At 72.7% G+C, this 20307-nt stretch overlaps 1 protein-coding gene across 4 annotated transcripts in view; it reads right to left on the bottom strand.

Annotated features, from left to right (window-relative positions):
* Positions 1-20307, bottom strand: part of MAD1L1 (mitotic arrest deficient 1 like 1) — a 106276-nt gene that overhangs the window by 3449 nt on the left and 82520 nt on the right. For all 4 annotated transcript variants that reach the window (XM_036014633.1, XM_028527810.2, XM_036014632.1 and 1 more), the window contains 2 exons: positions 14786-14990; positions 3812-4002 (listed from right to left, as the gene is read on the bottom strand). In XM_036014633.1, coding sequence (XP_035870526.1) covers positions 3812-4002; positions 14786-14990 — 396 coding nt within the window. The remainder of the gene's footprint in view (positions 1-3811; positions 4003-14785; positions 14991-20307) is intronic.

Here is a 20307-nt window from a genome sequence, read left to right as displayed (position 1 = left end):
CAGAATCCACGACACTAAGTCGGTCCTTGTAGCTTCACCCCGCGTCAGAAAAGCCGGGGCCAGCGTCGGGAAGGGCGGCGGGGCGCCCCAGGCGGGCAAGGAGCGACAGGGGCAGAGGAGCGCTCCAGAGGGCCGGGGGCGCCGCAGGGGCCCCCAGGGTGTCGGCGTGTCCGCCCCACGGACACGAGCCCGGCCCCCGGCCCCGGCCCGCTGCCCTGACGGGGCCGCATGTCTATCGGGTTCCGGGGGGAAGCAGCGGACGAGGGTTCAGCCGGTGTGGCCTCACCCTGCCCTGGGCCCATGGGTGCCCTGCTGGGGGCTCCGCCCCTGCCGGGAACCGCAGGTGCTCCTGGACGGGGTCGCGAGCCAGGCCCAGCGTCACCCCTGCCCCGGAGTCCCCGCCACCGCGGCCTCGGCCCGCCTGCCCCCTCCCCCCCCCGGCGTCAGATGGCACCGTCTGCAAGCTGCCTTGCTCTCCATCTCTGGCTGAAAATCCGATCGTGAAAGGGAATTTTCTTTCTTCTTTTTTAATTAGTGCCTGGTAATATCACCAAGCTGCGCATTTATGGCTTTGTAGATCTTGTGCTTCTGACAGTAATTACTCGCAGAGGCTTTTCCGGCTGCATTCAACTCGGCAGCCGTGCTGGCGGTCAGGTGGCGGCGGATCTCGCGGCTCGCACACCGCACACGGCCCGTCCCCCGGGGACGGCCACCACCCGCCCCACGGACCCCAGTGGTCCAAGCCTCCGGCCCCGAGGCTGAGGGGCCCCACCCAGGCCCCGGCCCTCAACCGCAGGCTCCAGCAGGCAGCGGGGAGGGAGCTGGAGGTGGGTGCTTTGCCCACGGCTCTGGAGACTGCCCTCCCGCCGCTATTCCTGGAGCCGCCCAGGACAGACTGCCCACCCCCCAAGGCTGCATTCCCGGCCCCCGCCTCCCTCCCCGAGCTCCCCGAGGAGTGGGGCTGGAGTCAGGGCACTGGGGGCAGGCCAGGCCCCGCCGGCTGGCTGGCAGTTCTGCTGAGGGGAACCCCCCCCCCCACGGTCTGTGCCACTGGAACCGGCAGGATGGGGCTCTGCGGCCCCCCCTCACTCTCCCCGGACCAGCAGAGCCGGCGGCACGGCGGTAAGTGCCCGGGCCGGCCCCCTGCGACACAACCAGTCGGGCACAGTTCGTGGCTCTTTGCTGCGGCTCTGTTCTGGGAGCTCGGAAGACACCACGCGGCCACAGTGCGTGGCCCCCGCTGGGCTCCCCTCCCAAAGGAAGGGGTTGGCCCCGGAGCCGGGGCAGGACCCAGGCCCCAGGCTGGTTCCCCGAGTGGCAGGCTTGGCCAGGGCTGTCCCTCCGGGAGGAGGCGAGGAGACCCCGCCTCAGACACAGCGGGGGGCTGGGGGGGACGGGGCTGTGATGAAGCCGGGGTGACGGGCACCCCCCTCGGTTTCTGGGTCTCTGCCCCCCGCCGTCCTGCCGCCTCAGGTGCCCGGGAGGTTTGGGTCTCTGTGTGGGCACGGGGCCCACGCACCCACAGCAGGGAGGCGCCCTGGCTGTGGAAACTGGCTGGACTATTCGGGAAAACGGGCACCACTCCACCACGGTCGCCAAGGCAATGAAGAGAGCTGGCCATTTTGGGGTGTCGGCTGCAGTGGTGGCTGGGCCCAGGCCACGCCCCGCACTGCCCCTCTGTGACCTGCAGGTGTCGGCTCGCACCTGGGCTCCGGAGGGAGCCCGGGGCCACGGCTGCGCACGTGGGGCCTTTCTGCAATGCCGGGGGCCGGCACCCCCACTGCACGCTCACCCCCAAGGCACGGGGCGGGGTCAGAGGGACCAGAGAGGCGGGTCCCAGACCCTCTTCTTCCAGGGCTGCCCCGGGGTGGCCTGCGGTGACCCTGCACAGGACGGGTGCACGCCCACATGGCCCGACCCTCTCCTCTGTGAACGGGGGCCGGACAACTGCCTCACAGGCGGCTGACGACAGCACGCACGGCCCGGCCAGGGAGCTGTGGGCGGGGGGCTCAGGGCCAGGGTCCCTGTCTCCCCCACCCAGGGTCCGTGTGGCAGAGCAAGGGGGGCGGGGTGAGGCCACGTGGATGCCCAGGGCTTGTCTCGCTGCCCCCGGGCTCGGGGGTTGGGCGGCCCCATGCCGGCCTCCCAGCCGGCCTGCAGCTCCTCCGGCGCAGGGGCGGGCCCTGCGCTCCGAAGTGCGACAGGACCGCACAGGCCGTGCGCGGATGCTGACGCGGCAGCGTGAGGCCGCGACCTGGGCCGAGGAGACAGCCCTGCCGACGCCTCCAGCTGCACCGAGGGCAGGGGCCAACGAGCCCCAGGGCGTCGGCCCGGACCCCACGGGGCCCCGACCTCCGACTCCCAGGGGGCCTGAGCTGGGAGAGGAGCCTGCAGGCCCCCGCCCCAACCCGTTTCAGGGCGCGTGGGTCACGTCCCGGGTCTTCCCCGTCCTGCCGGCAGCTCTGCGTTTTCACGGACCGTGCGCGTCGGAACCCAGAGCAGTTCTGCAGCCGACGCGCTCCTCGGCCCCCGGAACGGGGTGCGAATCGTCCCCGCAGACCCCACGCCCGGCAGACGCCCCCGCCCCCCGGGACTCAGTCTCAGAAGTGGCCCGCCAAAGGGCTCAGGGTCCCCCCCGCCTGGGAGAGGGACACCGCTCTCCCCCTTGGGGCTGGGGAGGCCACGGGCCTTCCCGGACGTTGTCCTGCCCACCTGGGTCCTCCGGTCACCTCACTCGGCCCTCCCGGCCGCAGGGCCTTGGCTCACAGTGAGCCACGCCGAGTGGTCTGCAGGGCGGCGGCCCAGGCATCTGCCTGCAGAGCGCGTCCGGGAGGGGAAGGGCTAGGAAACTCCAGCGAACTAGCGACACGCCAGTGAGGAGCTCTCGGGGCCGTCGCATTAGCAGTGGCTGCACCTCTCCCACGGGCACCCGCACCCGCCCCGCCCCGCCCCGTGGGGGCCGCCCTGCAGCCCCCGGCGCTGAGCTCTGCTGAAGGGCGGGGGCGCCCGCCACGGGTCCCTGAGTGAGGTTCCGGATCCACCGGCCAGGAGGGGCCGGGACCTCGTGGGTCGGTGCGGTCCACCGCCCCCGCCCCCCCGGCTGCCCTCGCAGTCCCCCCGCCCCCGCCAGGCCGTGCCACACGCAGCGGAGGCTCCCGCACGGCTGCTGCTCGGAGGGGAAGGCGGCCGGGGCAGCTCTCGGCGGCTCCTGCCCCGGACCTTTCCTGACAGCACGAGGGTGGCCCCCACGAGCGGCCCAAACACCCTCGGGTCTGGACGCACAGGGTGGTCCTGGCGGGGAGGGGCCTTGGGGAGAGGCCGCAGCCCGGGCCCTGCGGAGGCGGCAGGCGGGCGGACGGCCTTCCCTGGGCCCCCGATTCCGACAGGGTGAACGGCAGCGGCAGCGTTCTGGAGAACGCACGGTTCCGTGGGATCGCTCTGTTAACAGGTTGGTTTCACACTTGGAATTGGACCTAATTCAACTTGATCTTCCTCAGCACGTCAGGGGTCAGGCTGCGCGCAGGGAGCTCGCTCCCGGAGCCCGTGGTCAACGCGGGGACCCTGGAGCACGCTCCGCTCCCTGGGCACCGCAGCCGCTGCTCTGCCAACACACAGCCGGAGCGGGGGCCGCGGGGCGCCGCCCCCACGTGCTCGGCTGGGCCCGCGCCCCCCACAGGCCTGGGAGGAGGCCGAGAGAAGCGCAGGGAGCCCGGCACTCCGCTGGCCGGGAGAAGCGCACGAGCCCAGGGGCAGGGGCGTCCCCACCGGCCGCCGTCCCCACCCGCCAGCGGTCGGAGGCCCGCCCGCCCACCTTGAAGACGAGGCAGTCGTCCTTGCGCTCGGCGTACATGGACGTGAGCCGGTACTGGCTCTCCCTGGTGATGTCGACCTGGTAGCCCGTCAGCGTGTAGCAGACCTTGCGGAACTCCTGCACCTTGGTCTGGAAGACCTCCTTGAGCCGCTGGTTCTTCAGCTCGGCACTCTCCACCTGCTTCCTCAGCTCTGCGGAGAGGGGAGGTGGGGTGAGCTCGCGGGCCTGGGGGCGCTCGGGGCCGAGGTCGGGGCCGCAGGATGATGGGGGGGCCGCCCGCCCCACGTCAGCACCCTCGCCGTGGGGGCTCAGCAGAGGCCGTGCCCGCCACACCCGGATGCTCGTGGTCACGGCAGTGACGGGGTCTGCCGAGAGCAGTGGCTGCAGAAAAGGGCGGAGCCAACCGCCAGCCACTGCCCGGCTCCGAGCTCCGGACGCACACCTGGTTCGTTTCCTTCCACAGGCCCGGCTCCCAGCAGGCCCTGGGGAGGGGCCTGTGTCAGGATGGGAGGGGCGGTGGGGGCCAGTCTGCCCCCCGGCGCGGTCTCAGAGGGGCGTGAAGGAGTCACTGCCGGGGCCAGCACCCAGAAGCAGTGAGGGGAGGGGCCTGGGACAGAGGTCACTGGGGGACGTGGGGCCGTGCTCTCTGAGGGTTCTCTTGCCGGCCACCTGGACACCGCAGGCTCCCGCGGGCTCCCCTGGCAGGGCCCGGGCCACCTGCTGCCGCTGCCGGGGTTTACGGCCACACAGGGAGACACCAACCGCGCAGAGCCGCAGGAGGACACGCGGCGATTAGTGTGGATCCTCACCCGAGGCGCCTCCCAGCAATTAAACCTCGATTTATCGCCCACTGATCGGCGAGGCCGGCTCACTCAAACACAGACGCGGTCGTCTCCGGAGCAAGGCGCTTCCTGGGGCTCAGTCCGGAGCTGGACGGGGCCCCTGCAGGCCTGGGGCTGCCCCGGGCGGGGCAGGAGGGAGCCCTGGGGGCTGAGTCCCGGGACCCCCACCCCCGCCAAGGCAGGGGCTGTGGTTCCTCGGGCTGAGCCGCGGTGCAGTGCAGCGGGGCCGCGAGGAGCCCCAGGCAACCGCGGGGCAGCCAAGAGGACCGCTCCAGATCCGGGGCCACAGGGCTGTGCAGGACTGGGCCCTGCCCGCCGACGGCAGGTGCTCAGTCAGTCACAGGGCCTTGAGGCGGCGCAGACGCCCTGACGGACAAGCAGGGGCGCAAGACGGACGCCCCAGCCCAGGTGGAACCGCCACAGGGAGCAATGCCCCCTCCCCCAGCCTCACGGCCTCTCTCTCGCTCTGGGACACACCAGGTCCTGAACACGCGCCTGGGTGCACACCGCCTGCCGGCCGGCCGCTCTGGGGGCAGCCGGGGCCGGCCCTGCGCTGGCTCTGAGCGAGGAGCCCCGTACCGGGTGCTGCTCCTGCCGCGCCCCCCGGCCACGTGCCCAGCCCTCCTCTGTCCCCGGGGTCACCGGCTGCGACCGCCCTGGCGGGCCCCGTGACTAATGGAGCAGGTGGACTGCGTCGTCAGCAGGAGAGACCCCCGCACGGGAAACGCCCACCGCCCGTGCGTCCACGGCCACGTTCCAGCCCTGTCAGAGGCTGCACGGCCTGGGTGGGTCTCAGGTGTCCAGCAGGAGAATTAGATTTCAGTCATAACTGCGGCCTGCCCTTGGGGAAGGAACAGCCCAGCGGCCCCCAGACATCTTGGCGCTGCCTGCTCACGGCTCTCGCCTCCTACAGGTGGATAGGCTCAGGGCGGGAGAAGGGCCTCCCCCTGGGGGAGACGAGCCGGGCCCCGGGGTGCACACCAGGTCCCCGTGGCCCTGGAGCCTCGAGGTGAGCCTCACGCCGCCCTCTGGCGGGAGAGGACACGGGTTCAGAGGAGCAGGTGCTCCAGGTGAGGTGGCCTTGGGGTTGGAGGGGCCCGACCCGTCCGCCTGGCCCAGGTGAGGCCGGCGGCCTCGGCAAAGGGGGCTGGGAGGGCGCGGTGCTTGGCCCCGCAGCTCGCTCACGTGCGCCTGGGTGAACGGTCCCCGTGACGCCGTGGACCAGACTCATCGGGCGGCCTCCTGCCCTGCAGACACCAGGGCTGACGCAGCCTCTTCCCGGGGCCCCGGGGGCCGAGGGCCAGAGACGCCGGGGTCACAGCAGCCCACTCTGCACCCACCCACGTGGCTGACGGGGCCTCGGAGAGCCCCACCCCGCACGCCTGGCCCTGGCCGCAGGCGGGGGCTCTGGGGAGCGAGTGCCAGACGGTCAGCCTGGCGGGCCTGCCCTGGGAGCCACGCCCCCCCACCCTCCCTTTGCTGGCCCTGGGCTCCCGCCCTCCAGCCACTCTGACCAGAAGGAACGGTGCATGAGCCCCCATCTGGTCTGGGCCAAGGCCTTCCCTCCTCCCCTGCCACCCCGCCACGTCCTGAGCGCCCCTCCCCCTCCACAGCCGCCCCGTTAGGTTCCCTGCTGGTCCTGGTGAAGGGCACCGGGACTGAAAGCGCAGTGGCGTGGAGGGCAGGCAGGGGCCGTGCGGGCGGGCATGGTGTGGAGGTCAAGAGCCAGCGTGGCCAGGCTCCTGAACCACACCGGCCTGTCCTCCATGCAGCCGCGACCCCGTGGTTCCCCCTGGGCTCGAGAGGCTGTGGCAAGAGCTCGGTGGGCAGGAGATCAAGTTCACGGCCACGGCCGGGGCACGGCGCTGTCCTGGCAGGCCAGGGGAGCAAGTGAGCGTCGGGCAGGGGGGCGCAGGGCCAGGACGGGCCTGGCCGCGCCAGCGGGGTCCCTGCAGGCCGCAGCACGAGGCCTCGCTGGCGGCAGAGCCCGGCCGTGCCGGTTTCACTGAGAACGCGTGATTCCGCCTCCTTCCCATCAGTCTGCAGGTGCGAGGGCAGGGGACGGGGGCAGGGGGCAGGGGGCAGGGGCGGTGACGGCGGGAAAGGTCTCAGTCCAATGCACCCACGTGGCCCTGGCCCTCCGGAGGAAGCACTGTGCTCTGGGCGCCATTCCTCCCTCAGCGCCGTGGGGCCCACACACAGACGAGACAGCAGCGAGCTGCTGGTGAAGACGTGCAAGTGGCCGTGAGGAGGGTGGCCATGGGGTCGGCTTGTCCACACCCCTCCTCTCGTTGGGCCCAAGCCGTGCCCATCCCTGAGCCAGGCCAGTGGCCTTGGACTGCGGCCAGCGGGGCTGCGGGTAAAGGACACAGGGTCTGGCCCTGCACAGACGGGGTGCAGGGGGCCAGCGGAAGGTCTGGGAGCCCCAACCCCACACACTGGGCCCCCCCACGCAGAGGCTGCAGGATGTGGAAAAGGGTGGTCTCGGGTTCCACAAGAAAACTGCCAGGGGGAAGGCGGCGTCCCTGGGGTGCGTGGGGGCAGCCAGACGGCGCTCAGCGCTCTGCGGACGGGGAGAGAAGGCTACGAACACCTGGACGATTCCCAAGAGCCGCACCCAACCGGACCCGAGGTTCTCAGCAGCGCCCCCCGAGCCGGAGACAGGGACGGACCGAGGGCAGGGCCTTGGAGTGCGGCGCTCGGTGGAGCGGACCGGGTCAAGAGTGGACAAGGGCATTCTCCGACAGGCAGGGACGCACAGATGGCTTCCCGGCTGTCCTCGGCTCCTGGAGGACGTGCCCTGCCGCACAGGCCCAGCACAGACGGAGGGTCCGGGAGAGGGGCCGGAGGGGACAGGGCACCTGCTCCGAGGGAGGGGGGGGTCTGGGGACGGACCGCAGGGGACAGGGAGGACGGGGGCGACTCCAGAGGGGCTGGGGCCGTGAGCAGGGGACCCGGACGTGAGAGAGCAGGGAGCACGGGGAGGCCGGGGTGACAGGACAGAGCCATCGCCGGGGGGCCGGGGGTGGGAGGGGGCACTGGGAGCAGGGGCGGTGCGCCTCGGGGTGCACATGTGTGTGCGTGTGCGTGCCCACGGGCAGGAGCAGGCCGCGCCTGTCCCTCTGAGGGCGGCGGTGCAGCCCGTGCTGTCCACGCCGACGTGTGAGGGGTGCCTCGCCCCCGCCCTCCGAGACTGCGGGGCGCAGCCGGGCCGCTGGCCAGGGACCAAGCCTCTGCAGCCCTGCCCGGGCCGGCACGCGGCCCCTCGGCGCTCTGCTCAGGGGCGGGACTCGGGACAGAGTCACCTCTCTTCCCGAAAAGGCAGCAAGGAAGCTGGGCCAGCCCGAGGCGTTCCGGGCTGCAAGGAAGCAGTAGGAAGGGCTGGTGCTTCACCTCAGGGGCAGCCGGCCGCGCCTGCGTGCTCTGGAGCCCGGGGCAGGGCGCTCCGAGGGTGCAGCGGGACGGCGGGCACCAGGCTGCCCCGCAGAGGGGGCGCACCGCCCACTTCCCCGAAAGTCTGGACAAGTGGCTCCCAGCTCTGCTCAGGGCCAGAAGGCAGCCTGTGCGCCCCTGACCCAGGCCCTCTGCCCACCCTCTTGTCTCTGCAGCCTGCAAGGGCCCCGCAGGGCGACGATACCCGCCCGCCGGGCGCAGGTGCACGAAGCTCCTCCCCCACGGCCGCTGCCTCCTCAGCGCCTGTGAGGCGGTCGGCCGAGTGCCGGAGACGGGGACCACGCTGGCCCATGGCTAAGACTCAGCCAGCCTGGGTCATGACGGCGTGACTCCGCCAGGACACCGGTCACTCGAGACAGCCCCCTCTCGGCAGTGGGACCAGTCTCCAAAGCAAAGCCAGCAGGGCACTGGGCCGCCCTCGGGCCACGGACCCCGTGGCTTCCTGAGGCCCGGAGGCCAACCTGAGACCAGACCTGGGGCTGGGCACGGGGGTGAGTGACAGAGCAAGGGTGGCCCCGGTGACAGCACGGGGCTGAGGCTGAGCTCTGGAGGATGGCACTGTCATCTGCTCTGCATGGCCCGGAAGGAGTGACAGGCAGGGTGGGGCCAAGGTGCCCGTGACAGGCAGAGGGGGCTCGGGTCCAGAAGATCTGGAGGAAAGACACCCGAGGGGGCCGCCCTGGCCATGAGCCTGGAGCGCAGGACCTCACGGCAGCTGTCCGGGGGTGGTGCTGGGTCTGGAGGGCAGGGGGAGGCCAGACGTGACCCCCACGCCGGAAGGACGCCAGGGGCACGAAGTCAGCGGGTCGAGTGGTCCCTGAAGCCCGGTGAAGGCCAGGGGGGACTCGCCTCTGCCCAGGCACGGACCCGGGGGCAGCCACGTGTCGGCCGCGGAGACCTTCCTGTTTCCGTCCCTGGCAGGCCGGGCCCCGGACGGAGCATCAGGCGGCAGGGAGCCCGCCTGGGCCGCGGTCCCTGCGGTCGGCACGCTGCCGGGCCTCCAGGCCCGGGCTCTACTCGGGCCCAAAGCTGGGCTGGCCTCCACACTTCCAGGGCTGAATTATTCATGCTTTGTGGCTCCTAAACTATTTCAGTTTTACATGTTTAAATATTTAATAATTAGGCATGAAGTATTCATGCTATTTTATTAGCAGCTGTGGGAGGTGGCACCGCAGGCCTGTGGCCGGTCTGTGTCCGGGTCCCGGCGGGCCCAAGGCCCCAGGTGTCCTGCTGGGCACCCCCGAGGCCACGCTCCGTCCCAAACGCAAGCTCAGGGAGGAGCCCGGGTGGCCGGCGGCAGAGGGGCACAAGGCCCATCCACCGAGACCCGCGCCAGCCGGGCAGCCCCCAGCCGCCCCACGCAGCACGCAGGGCACGGCAGTCGTGCCCCAGCTGCCGGTCCCAGCGGCAGGTAGACGCCGCCGTCCCCTCGCCAGAGCCTCTGCCGCCCGCGGGGACGCCGCCTCCCGAACAGCCCGAAGCCACAGGCCCTGAGCCGCAGTCTCCGCCACGAGCCCGCCCCCCCGCGGGGCTGGAAATTGCACGTTTCGCGCTGAAGCGAAGACGCCCGCCCTGGGGCGACACGCAGATGAGCAGCGAGCGTGCCCACGGCCAGGCCGCCTGGCAGACGCCGCCCCCCCCGAGGGGCGTCTGTGTGATTCACGGCTCCCTCTGCAAGCAGCCTGTCACCTGGCACCAGAACAGTCTGAAAAGACACCGGCAATTACAGCCCACCAGATTACGGGGTGGGCGAGTCCCGGGGTGACAGGCGGGCGCTGACGTGACATCGCACTCTCAGGAGGGCCCCCCCCCCCCCCCACGGAGAGCAGAGAGCAGCCGGAGCCCCAGAGGACAGCTGCCCCTGAGCCCAGCCGGCTGCCAGGCTCCTGTCCCGTGGCCCTTTCGGGAGGGAGGGGCCGGCCGGGCCTTGGTGGAAGGCCACCGCCTGCCCCTCGTCTGGGCCTCTGGCAAACGTGGGGACAGGCCCAGCCAGGGAGCAGAGGGGCCGGACACCGCAGCCAGGCCTGCGGGTGGGGCAGCCCCCCGGGCCCCCCGAGCGTGGTGCCCTCACGGAACTCAGTGCCTCTCACTGGTCTTCACTCCTCCTCTGTGGGCTGTTCACCGGCTGCTGCTCCCACGAGGGCGGGGGCCGGCCCACACTGCCCACAGCTGGCCCACGGGGAGGGTCTGGAAACACTCATCCAATGACGTGTAACCCACCTCCCGCCCACCCTGTGAGGCGGCGCTGCCGTCACGTCCACCGCAAAGACAGGGACTCCGGGGACCAGAGAGTGACAGCCGGGGGACTGGGGCACACCGCCAGGAGAGGCACCTCCGGGAACAGGCTGCTGGACCCGTGGGGGCGCAGGGGCGGGGGGGGGGGCGCTGCGGCTCTGGGCGGTGCCTGCGCGGGGACCACCGTTCCTTTCCGACACGGCTTCCGGGAGCCCGGGGCCCCTGAAGGCGCACCCTCCTCCCCGTGGGAGAGGGAGGCCTTTCCAGAGCCCGAGTTGTTCCGTTGACAGAGCCGTGTCTGAGTCAGCCCGCCTGCCCCTCCGCAAGACGGGAGTCTCAGCTGCTCTCCCCTCCTCTGAGACGGCCGTCCACTGAAGCTGCGGACATGCGCACCGGCGGTGGCCGGCACGGCGACTCCTGCAGACGCAGCAGGCGGAGGGGGAGGGCCTGGGAGGGGGCAGGCTGAGGAGAAAGAGGGGCGCTCGGGGTCTGGGGCCCAGCCCTGAGGCCTTGGAGGGTGAGGAGCCCGCAGCCAGGAGGGCCCGGGCCCGGGAGCCCGCCCCCTGCCCCCACCCGGAGGGTGGGTGGGGAGCAGGGAACACCCTGAAGGGGCCCGGCACACCCACAGGAGCTGGGGCGGGAGCGGACCTGGAGGACGCCCCTGGGGGGCGAGCAGGCACTGTCTGTCGGGGGCACCCTGCAGCAAGGCCCCCCCCAGCCCTCCCCGGCCGGGGCAGTCGCCCTGCAGTCCCGGGCTCCATCACGGAGACACGTGCTGGCTCCAGCACGTAAGACCCCCCGATCGTGACCCACAGCGGCCCAGGGAGGCCCTGCCTGACCACACCGGACCCCGCGTGCACAGCCCACCCCTGCCCACGTCACGGCAGAGTGCAGTGCACCCAGGCTGGCCCAGCTCCCAGAGGCCCTCCCGAGGCCCAGGACCTGGCACGGCTTCCTCTGACGGCGAGAACCTGCGGGCACGAGAGGCTGGGCAGGCTGGGGTGGCCCGGGCGGGCCGACGTCATCACGAGGGCGGGCAGCAGACGTGGAGGGGCCGCACTCGGCTCACGGCACGGGGCCACGGGCCAAGGAGCAGGGCCTCTGCACGCCCGACACGGCCCCGGGAGCCTCTGCAGGGAGGGGTGCTGGCACGGCAGCTGCAGGGAGCTGGCATCAGCCCCCGGGGTCCAGACACGCCCACCCACTGCTGGAGGCAGCGCGTGCAGAGCAGGCCCGGGGCCGGGACAGCCCCGGCTCGGAGGACAGGACACCGAAGTCCCAGTCCCACTGGACGCTGCCTTGCCCCGAGGGGACACAGACGTGAGCACAGTTAGGCCAGACGGCGGTGCTCCAGAAGCCAGTCGGCGCCACGGGGGGTGGGGACAGCCGCCAGCGGGGGAGGGGACGCAGCGACTGGGCAGTGAGGCTGCAGGACTCGTGCCCTCAGGGGCGAAGAGTCTGCCCCCAAACCCGCCCTGCGAACAGACTTTCGGGCGCCAGCAGGCGACGCCACAGGGCAGCCCCTGAGCCCCGGCTGGAGGCCGTGAGCCCCTCCTTCCCGCGCCCCCGAGGACGGGAGGACACACAGCCCGGGGCCCACAGGCGGAGCGCCAGGCCGGCACAGACGGGCCCATCGCCCCCACAGCAAACTCCTGCTTGCTACAGAGCCAACGGCTGCTCAGAAACCAGGCACGGGGCCGCCACGGACCGCGCACCGGAGCCGGCTGCACGGCGAACAGGCACATGGAGACCTGCTCGGTGTCGCCAGCGCCGGGGAAGGGCAGCCGCGGGGCGACGCCGCGGCACGGCCAGGGCAGGCGCGGGTGCAGGGGGGGCGGCCGCTCAGGAAGAGGGCTGGGCAGGCGGTAAAGGCCGGGCCGGGAGTCGCCCCACAACCCGGCACGTCCGCTCCAGCCCGGAGGAGGGAGACCCCATGTCCGCACGGACCTGGGTGTGAAGGCTCCTGCCGGCTCCACTCGGCGGCCAGGAGCGGCCCGCCAGCCCTGCCGCGTGTGCAAGGGACGCCCCCCGTGACCCGGACACGTGGGGACCGGCGCACGCCACCACACGGGCGAGCCTCAGAGCCGACGCAGAGGCCTGTGCCCCCACCCCACCCCCCCGGACGTGTCCAGAGGAGACACCAGCAGGGGCTGCGTGCGGGCAGGGGCCGGGAATGCCCGAGCACACAGTGCGGGGGCGGCTGCTCGGCACCACGTGCTGCTGACACCACTGTGCGCCCGTGGGGGCCCGGAGTCTGCTGGGTTTTTTAAAAAGACTATCAGCAGTTCGAGGTTCACGGCAACTTCCTGAAAAGATTTTGTTTATCTTTGGAGACAGGGGAAGGGAGGAGGAAAGGGAGAGAAGTGCCGATGTCTGGTCGCCTCCCGCACCGCGTCTGGGGACTCTGGCCCGCAACCCGGGCCTGTGCCCCGACTGGGGGTGGAGCCGGCGCTCCGTCCACTGAGCCGCACCGGCCGGCTCGGTCACAGCAAGTCTGAGGAGGCGCAGACGGTGTCCCCACCCCTAGCCCCCGCAGAGGGGGGTCCGGCAGGACAACGGGCGCCCACCGCCCGTGCCGGGTCCTCGTGGCCTGTGCGTCCCGGGGGAAGACCCTCCGTGCTGTGCTCCCTGCCCACCCGCCCCCCGAGCCCCCGGTCCCCTGCCCCACTCACGCCGCCCCGTCTCGCCTGCCCCAGAGCGTCCCGTGTGGGGGCCTCGCGGCGCGCAGCCCCGTCAGGGCGGCTTCCGCCCTTGCTGCTGTGTGGCTGCGGTCCCTCCATGTCTGCCCACGGCTGGCAGCGTCCCCCGTCCGCTGGACCGCAGCGTGCGTGTCTGTCACCTGCTGGAGGACGTCTCGGTGGCTCCCCGGCCTCGGCGACCGTGAAGGGGGCCGCTGCAGACACCCAGGGCAGGTGTCCGCAGGGCACACGCCGCCACCCAGCCGGACCCTGCGGTGCGAGCGTGTTCGGCTCTGTAGGAAACCGCCCAGCGGCCCTCCTGGGGGGCTGCGCCGTCTGCGCCCCGCCGGCAGCGGGCGGGGCTCCCGCGGCTCCAGTCTGGACCGCGCCGACTGCAGTGCCTGAGAGACACCGAGTGGAGGGGTCGGGCGGAGACGCCGCGGACGGGCGGGCGCCAGCAGGGCTCCCTCTGCCGGCCGCCTGGGCGTTGAGGCAGCACGACGTCCCCAGCGCTGCCACCCCTCGGCCGGCTCCCCGCAGACAGCCCTGGCAAGGCCACGGGCTCTCTGCCGCCCTGTCCCCAAGACAGCAGAGAGAAGCCGGGGAGGGAGGTGGAGGGCGGGCTGGTGCCCACACTGGCGGAGGCCCCACCCTGCAGACGGAGCTGGCGGCCCAGGGCAAGCCGGGAGGCCGGGGGTAGGCTGGCCCCTCGCTCTGTCCCGGCGCCCTCGGCCCAGGGCCCGGGGCCACAGAGAGCTGAGCTGCTCCCAGCACCCACTGTCGGCACCCACGGGTCCGGCGGGGCAGGGAAGGCTGGCCTCTGAGGTCCAGCGAGGGGGGTGGGCAGCATCTGTGGGCCAGGCACTTACTGGCAGCTGGCAGGCTCTGGAGCCCATCCTCCAGGACACGTCCAGCTCCCAGGGAATCTGGCCAAAGGCCGCAAGAGCCCAGGCTTTGGCAGCTGGGCGGGGTCACAGGTCACAGCCCAGGAGACAGATGCGGAGCCCCAGGGGAGAGCCGCTCTGCTGACAGCACACAGCCTGGCGGCACAAGCAAGCTAACAGCCTCCCAGCAGCCAGCGCTGTGTCACCACGCTCGGCCGGCACCAGTGGCCGGCGCACCCAGGTGCTCAGGCCATCCGCCTGGGGCCTAGCCACCCCCACGGGGTCCCCGCAGGGGCACGGCTGCCGGAACGCTCCTCCCGGGAGCCCCGAGCAGGCCGCACTCTGGCCACTCCCCAGCAGAGAGGCCGCAGGCGCCCCCCGGCCCCAGGGTCCCGCGGGCACAGCGACTCTGGGAAAACAGGGAGCCCGGGCCCCCCCTGCACTCTTCCCTGAGCGTTCTGAGGGTGCCCTGAGGGCAGGCTGGGCCCGGCGGCCGTGAGGCCTCCGCTGGCCCGACGCCAGCGGCCCCTCCCCGGGAGACACCGCGCGCTGTCGCAGAGGCCGCCGCGGGACTCGGAGCGGGCAGCGCGTGGGGCGGCGGCGGGGCCCCGCACCAGGGCCCGTGAAGCGGGCCCGTTTCCACGGGGCGCCAGGTCTGCTCACGGTCGGTGGGCACAGACAAGCTGGTCAACGGTGCCCCCTTGTTCTGGGGCCTGAGCAGACGTCGCCTGGCCAGTGGCCTCTCCGCCGCTCTGCAGACCTGGCCACCAGGCCCGCTGCCCAGCCCCTGCCGTGGCCTGGCCCCCCCCCCCCCGTGCTGGGGGGACAGATGAACTGACAGACAGACGCCCGCGCCCCCCCAGCGGCCACCGAGGGTCCTACCTGCCACCTCCTTGGACGAGGGCAGACAGGAAGCCTGTAGGTCGGCCGGCACGGGGCCGCCCCTCTCCAGGGCGCTCACCAGCTGGCGCAGCCGCTCACACTCCTCCTGCAGCCGGGCCTGGTCCTGGCGCAGGCACTGCCGTGCCCCGCGGGCCGGGTTGGCGCTCATGTGCAGCACCTTGGTCTTGCTCTGGTCGTAGTCACCCTGCGGGAGCACGGGCGGGGGCCCAGCGTCAGGACGGGGGGGCGGCGGCCAGGAGCAGGGCGGCGCTGCTTGCCCCAGCGAGGCCTGTGAGCCGGGACCGTCTCGGGACAGGCCCGGCGCTGGCCCGGCCCCCGGCGCCCAGCCTCCTCCGGCTTTGGGTACAGCCCCCTCCCCCCATGGCCACGGTGCCGTCCCGCCTGCAGGAGTGAACGGGAGGAGGTGGCGAGGAGCGGGCCCGCCCCTCACGCCTCTGCCATGCTGCACGCCCTGGGCACACGGCACGTCCTGGGCACACACGGGTCCCTCCTCTCAGTCCCTCCGGCTGAGGGCGCCGATGGCCCGGGAGGGCGTCTCCCACCCACGCTGCTGCGAGGGGCGGGCGACCGGGGCCCGCCAGCCTGCAGGGCCACCGCGGCAGGCCTCTGGCCGCCCCGGCCTGCAGTCTCTGAGGGCAGGGCCCGGGGACCGAAAGTGCCTGTCACAGGGAACCAGGACGCTGCCGCCCGCGCAGACCCGGTGGCGACGTGTGAGGGGGGGGGGGGCGCGGGACAGGTCCGCTGAAGCTTCTCGGCAGGGATGCGCCCGCCTGCCAGGCGACGCGGAAGCCAGGGCCTCGCCAGCGCCCTGGTCACGGAAGAATCGGCCTCCGGTCAGCCCCTCTGCCCCATGCGGCCCTGCGGCCCTGAGCCCGACCCCACTGTGAGGATGAGGACGAGAAGGCCACGGAGGCAGGAGCCTGACCTGGATGGGGGTGCGGGGGTGGGGGGCTGCCCCCTGGAGCCACTGGTCGGACCCGGGCTGGGGCTCGGGGCAGCCAGGCTGCCCCCCAACACTGCTCGCGGGAGCAAGGGGCGTCCTCTCGTCCGCCGGCCCCGGGCCCCGGCCAGTGGACTCGGTGAACCAGGCCGTGAGGACACCGCCGCACGCCCTGTGAGCACGGCCTGTGGGGAGCCCATTCCGGACTGCGCACCCGCTTGCTGCTCTCCGGCTTCCGTCCAAGCGGAAGGGCGGGCCACAGGCAGAGTCCGCCGGAGTCACGCTCCAACCTGCCCTGCTCCTGCCTGAGGACTGGCCTCCGGCGCAGGCGCCCCACCTCCAGGGCCAGCCCAGGACGTGACCGGAGGCCCCCACGGGAGAAAGCCGCTCCCTCTTCCTGCTCTGCTCCTGCGTGTGGAGGGCAGAGGTGGCCCTGCCGACGGCCACCGGAGCTGAGGCCGAGCCTCCACACCCCCGAGCAGCCACAGCGGGGGGCTCCTGACCACATCTCCGCACCCCGCAGCCCACGGGAACTGGGGGGAGAGGGTCATCTCACGCTCACTGCCTCCAGATGCCTCCTGGTGAGGCCCCCACTGTCTCTCAGCCAGCGTGGCGTGTGGGAGGCCGAGGCCCTGGCACGTCCAGCCTGCCGCTTGTGACGTGCCTGGGGCCGCACAGGGACACATGGGTGGGCCTCCCCGGGGTAAAAGGCCCCGCCCCAGGGGCTCAGCCCAGCAGGCCCGCTTGCTGAGGTCTGGGCGAGTACACCCAGGAGAGACGGGGGGGGGGGGCAGACGGCACACGGTGCCAGTTGCTGAAGGACGGACGGACGACAGCCACTGACGTCCGACGTGGGTGAGCCGGGAGCCTTGCCTGCGGGCTGGGTGAGGAGGCCGGGAGCTGGGGCCTCCCAGCACTGCCGCCCGTGCGCTGAGGTCGCAGGGCTGGGCCCCGTGGAGGAGCGCCGTCGTCAGGGCGGCCCCAGCGGGTGAGCGGTGAGCAGGAGGGAGGAGGAGGAGGAGGCTCTGCTGACCCGCCCCGCCGCCGCCGCGAGGGCGGCTTCCGGGGGAGTAACAGACGGCCGGCCTGCTGGAAACGCACTGCCTCGTCTGACCCGCGGCCCAGGAGACGCTGAGAGGGGCGGGACCGAGAGGGGGCAGCCCCGACCCCCGTGGAGCGCGGTGCAGGACCCACCGAACACGCACGTCTCCCTGCCGAGGGGACGAGCGCAGGGGAGCACCGGGTGGGCCCGCGACTCGGAGGGGGCGGCGGTGGGGGTGCCGTCCCAAGTCCAGAGGGGGCGCAGGGCTGCCTGAGACCCCAGCACACGGGGGCCGGTGGGGAGGGCTCCCCGGAGGGCCTGTGCGGAGGCTCTCTGCCTCCCCACCCCCACCCCCACGGCGTGGACTGCTCTCTCTGCTCAGGTTCTGCGCAGGCCTGGGTCCCTCTGCGTCCGGGAACACCGGGCGAGCGCCCTGAGTCTGGGGGCACACGGCGGGCGGCGGGCGGCACCCGCTTCGCCCCGGTCACGTGCACGTCCTGCCTCAACTTGCGGGTGCCCCAAAGCCTCCTGTGCTCCCCGGGCCTCGGCTTCCCACCGGCACAGGACGGGGGCCGCAGACCTCGGTCTTTAAGGAGCTTTCGGGCCCTGTGCTCAGAACACGTGGACGGGGACCATCCCCACGAGACCCCGGCCCGGCCCGTGGCTGGACCTGCTGCAGGGCGACCACGGCCGTCCCACGGCCGGGCGCAGGAGACGCAGCCCCTGGCTGTGCCCCAGGGACGGGCGCCTGCCTCCCAGGGCTGCTGTGCATGCTAACAGGCCCTGCTGGGGAGGCAGAGACGGGCAGAGAATTAAAAAGCACAGTTAAATAACCGCCCATCCCCATGCATATTTATGAGCCAGCCAGCCTCCAGCCTGAATCAATACCTCTCCGGGCTGAGGGAAGCACAGCCAGGGAGCGGGTTGGGGGGCGGGAGGGTGCGTGTACGGGGGGGGGGGGGGGGGGGGTGGCAGGGTGCATGCACGGGGGGTGCTCTCCAGTCTGGGGCAGGCCCCGCTGGACCTCCAAGACAGGGCTGTGCCGCCCCCCCAGCCCCTGCCACATCTGCCCCCTGTGGAGACCTGCACAGGCCCAGGGCACCTGCCCTGGGTTGGGCGGGTCCTTCGGGTGCTGGCCTTGCACCTTGCATGCCTCTCGGCCTGGAGTGAGCGTGCCTGGCTACGGCACTGGGCGCTTAGTGGGCTCGCAGGAACACTCCCTGCTCCAGAGCCAGGAACGCACGCCGGTCCAAGGGAAGCACCGGGAGGGTCTCCTGGCCCTGCTGCGGCGCCCTTTCCGAGCGCAGGGGCGCGGGCGCTGGGGACGCAACAGGGTCTTCTTCCGCCTCCTTCCCAGCCACCTGGTGCGCCCTCGGCTCCTGGCAGCCCCAGCGACGGCTGCAGGCACCGGCGGACAGAAGACTGAGATGCCCAGGGGCAGGTCAGCGGGTGTGTGGGAGGGGACGGCAGAGACGCCGGGTGATCCCTGCTCAGACCCGCAGGGTCCCCGCCAGGCAGACGCAGGGGACCCTGCAGACGTGCCCACCTGTCCTGCAGTCTGAGCTGGCCCAGCTCGGCGGCCACGAGCCGTGCGGTGTGACGGGGCTGCTCCCTGGACCTCTGAGCCCAGGCGACGACCCCTGCGTGGAGGGGGAGTGGGGTGGGGGGCAGGGAAGAGGGTGCAGAGCCTGTCCTGTAGCCCACCCACCTGTCCGCCGCTGCCACCTCCCATGCCGGGCAAGGCCGCCTCGCTGGCCCGCCCGCTCTCACTCAGGACCGCCGGCCTCGGGCTCTGACGCAGACGGGAGAGCCAGCGCAGCTGCACGGGGGAAGGTGACCCTAACTGTCAGCAGGGATGGACGGCGGCCCCTGTGGCCAAGGACGGCTCTGCTGCCGGGCCCCGCGCCCCTGCTGTCGCCCTCTCCCAGGCCCTGGGCCCGTCCAGCCCCCCTGCTGCTGCCGGGGAGCTGCCCCCGGGCCTCACAAGGCGGGTCAGACGGGCGGCGGCTTCGGGAAAAGGCAGGTGGGGGAGAGCGGAGGTGGGGAGTGGGGGGTGGCCACTGGTGACTGCGATGACCCCTGGCCCCGCCCCGTCAGGGCCGACGCGGGCGTCCACCGGACACCAGCCCCGCCCCCCAGGCACTCAGGCCGCGTGCGCCGCAGGGGGAGTGACAGGCACACGCCTGCACCTGCTCGTCCTGAGCAGCGGGGCCACTGTCACTGCTCCCCTGTCCCCCCAACCCGTCACTCCACAACAACGTCACTGGGCCTGCCGGCCGCGTGAGCCCGGCCCTCCCAGGCTGTGCAGGGGAGCAGGAGCCCCTGCTACCGGCCAGCCGCCGCTGCCGGCCCCTCCCCACTGCAGGGCGCCAGCACGGCCGGCGGCCGGGGCCCACCCTGCCCGGGCCAGCGAGAGCTGCCGGGGCCGGCGGGCGCGTGACTGTTCTAGAACCTGCCATGGAGAGCCCTGGGGGCTCTGGAAGGCAGAGCTCCCCGTCCTCTCCAAGCCGGCGGGAGGCTGGGAGCACGGGGTCCCTCCCGAGCCCTCCCCGGCACCTTCCCCCGTCCCCCTCGTGCCCCCGGTGGGCCGGCCCGTCTGCAGGGGAGTCTGTTTCTGTCCCCACCCACAGCACAGGCGCACAGAGGTCAGGCCCGGCTGCCCCGCCCTCCGCCGGGCCCCACGGGAGCGCGGCACCCACCCCACGCAGCCCTGCGGCGGGGGGCCGCCTCGTGGGAGGGACAGGGCTGGTCGGCGTCATCCTGGGGCCCCCGAGATGAGGAGGAGAGGGGGCCTTTGCCCCTGAAACGACTGCCACGTGGTGTCTGTCGCCTCCGTTTCTAGGCCTGTCAAGCGCCGTGGCCCAGCTCTTCCCTACGTGCTCCACAAGGACCGCGTGCAGGTGAGGAGGGACGCCCAGGCTGACACCTGGGGGCGGCCCCGAGGGCCGGCACAGCCCCCACGGCACGCAGAGCAGCTGCCAGGGCGGAGATGGTGCCGCTCACGGCGCCCCGTGCCTTTCGGACCCTGAGCACGGCCAGCGGCGGGGAGCACGGGCCACGCCCCGGGAGTCAGAGGGCACGACCCCGAGGGAGACGACCCCGAGGGAGTCGCTCAGCGGGCCCCTGGGGGGGGGGACACGCCCAGCAGCCTCCTCTGCCAGCGAGGGCGGGGCCCGCGGGCTGGGGCGAGGGGACCCCGGGGAGGCCTGTGGGCCCCAGCTCCGGGCCCGGGAGACGAGAAGGGGCTTAACATTCAGGGCACGCCGCCCTTCTCCGAGGAAATCAAAGGAATCAGCGCCCGTGGAAATCTGCACAAACGCACCCCCGCGCGCCTGCCTCTCCGGGCCCGGCGTTAATAAACATGAGCAGCCCGCCGTCGCCGCGGGGGCGGGGGGTGGGGTGCGGGGCTCCCTCCCTCTGCCAGCGCCCTGCTTCTCCCAGGGAATGCAGGCCGGCAGGCCCGGGCACAGTGGGACCCAGGCCGCAGGCCGCAGCGGTGGGACGAGCCCACGCGGCCAC

Source organism: Phyllostomus discolor, chromosome 13, assembly GCF_004126475.2.
Source record: "Phyllostomus discolor isolate MPI-MPIP mPhyDis1 chromosome 13, mPhyDis1.pri.v3, whole genome shotgun sequence".
Taxonomy (NCBI): Eukaryota; Metazoa; Chordata; class Mammalia; order Chiroptera; family Phyllostomidae; genus Phyllostomus; species Phyllostomus discolor.
Note: the sequence above shows the minus strand (reverse complement) of the source record. Positions and strands in the feature narration are given on the sequence as shown.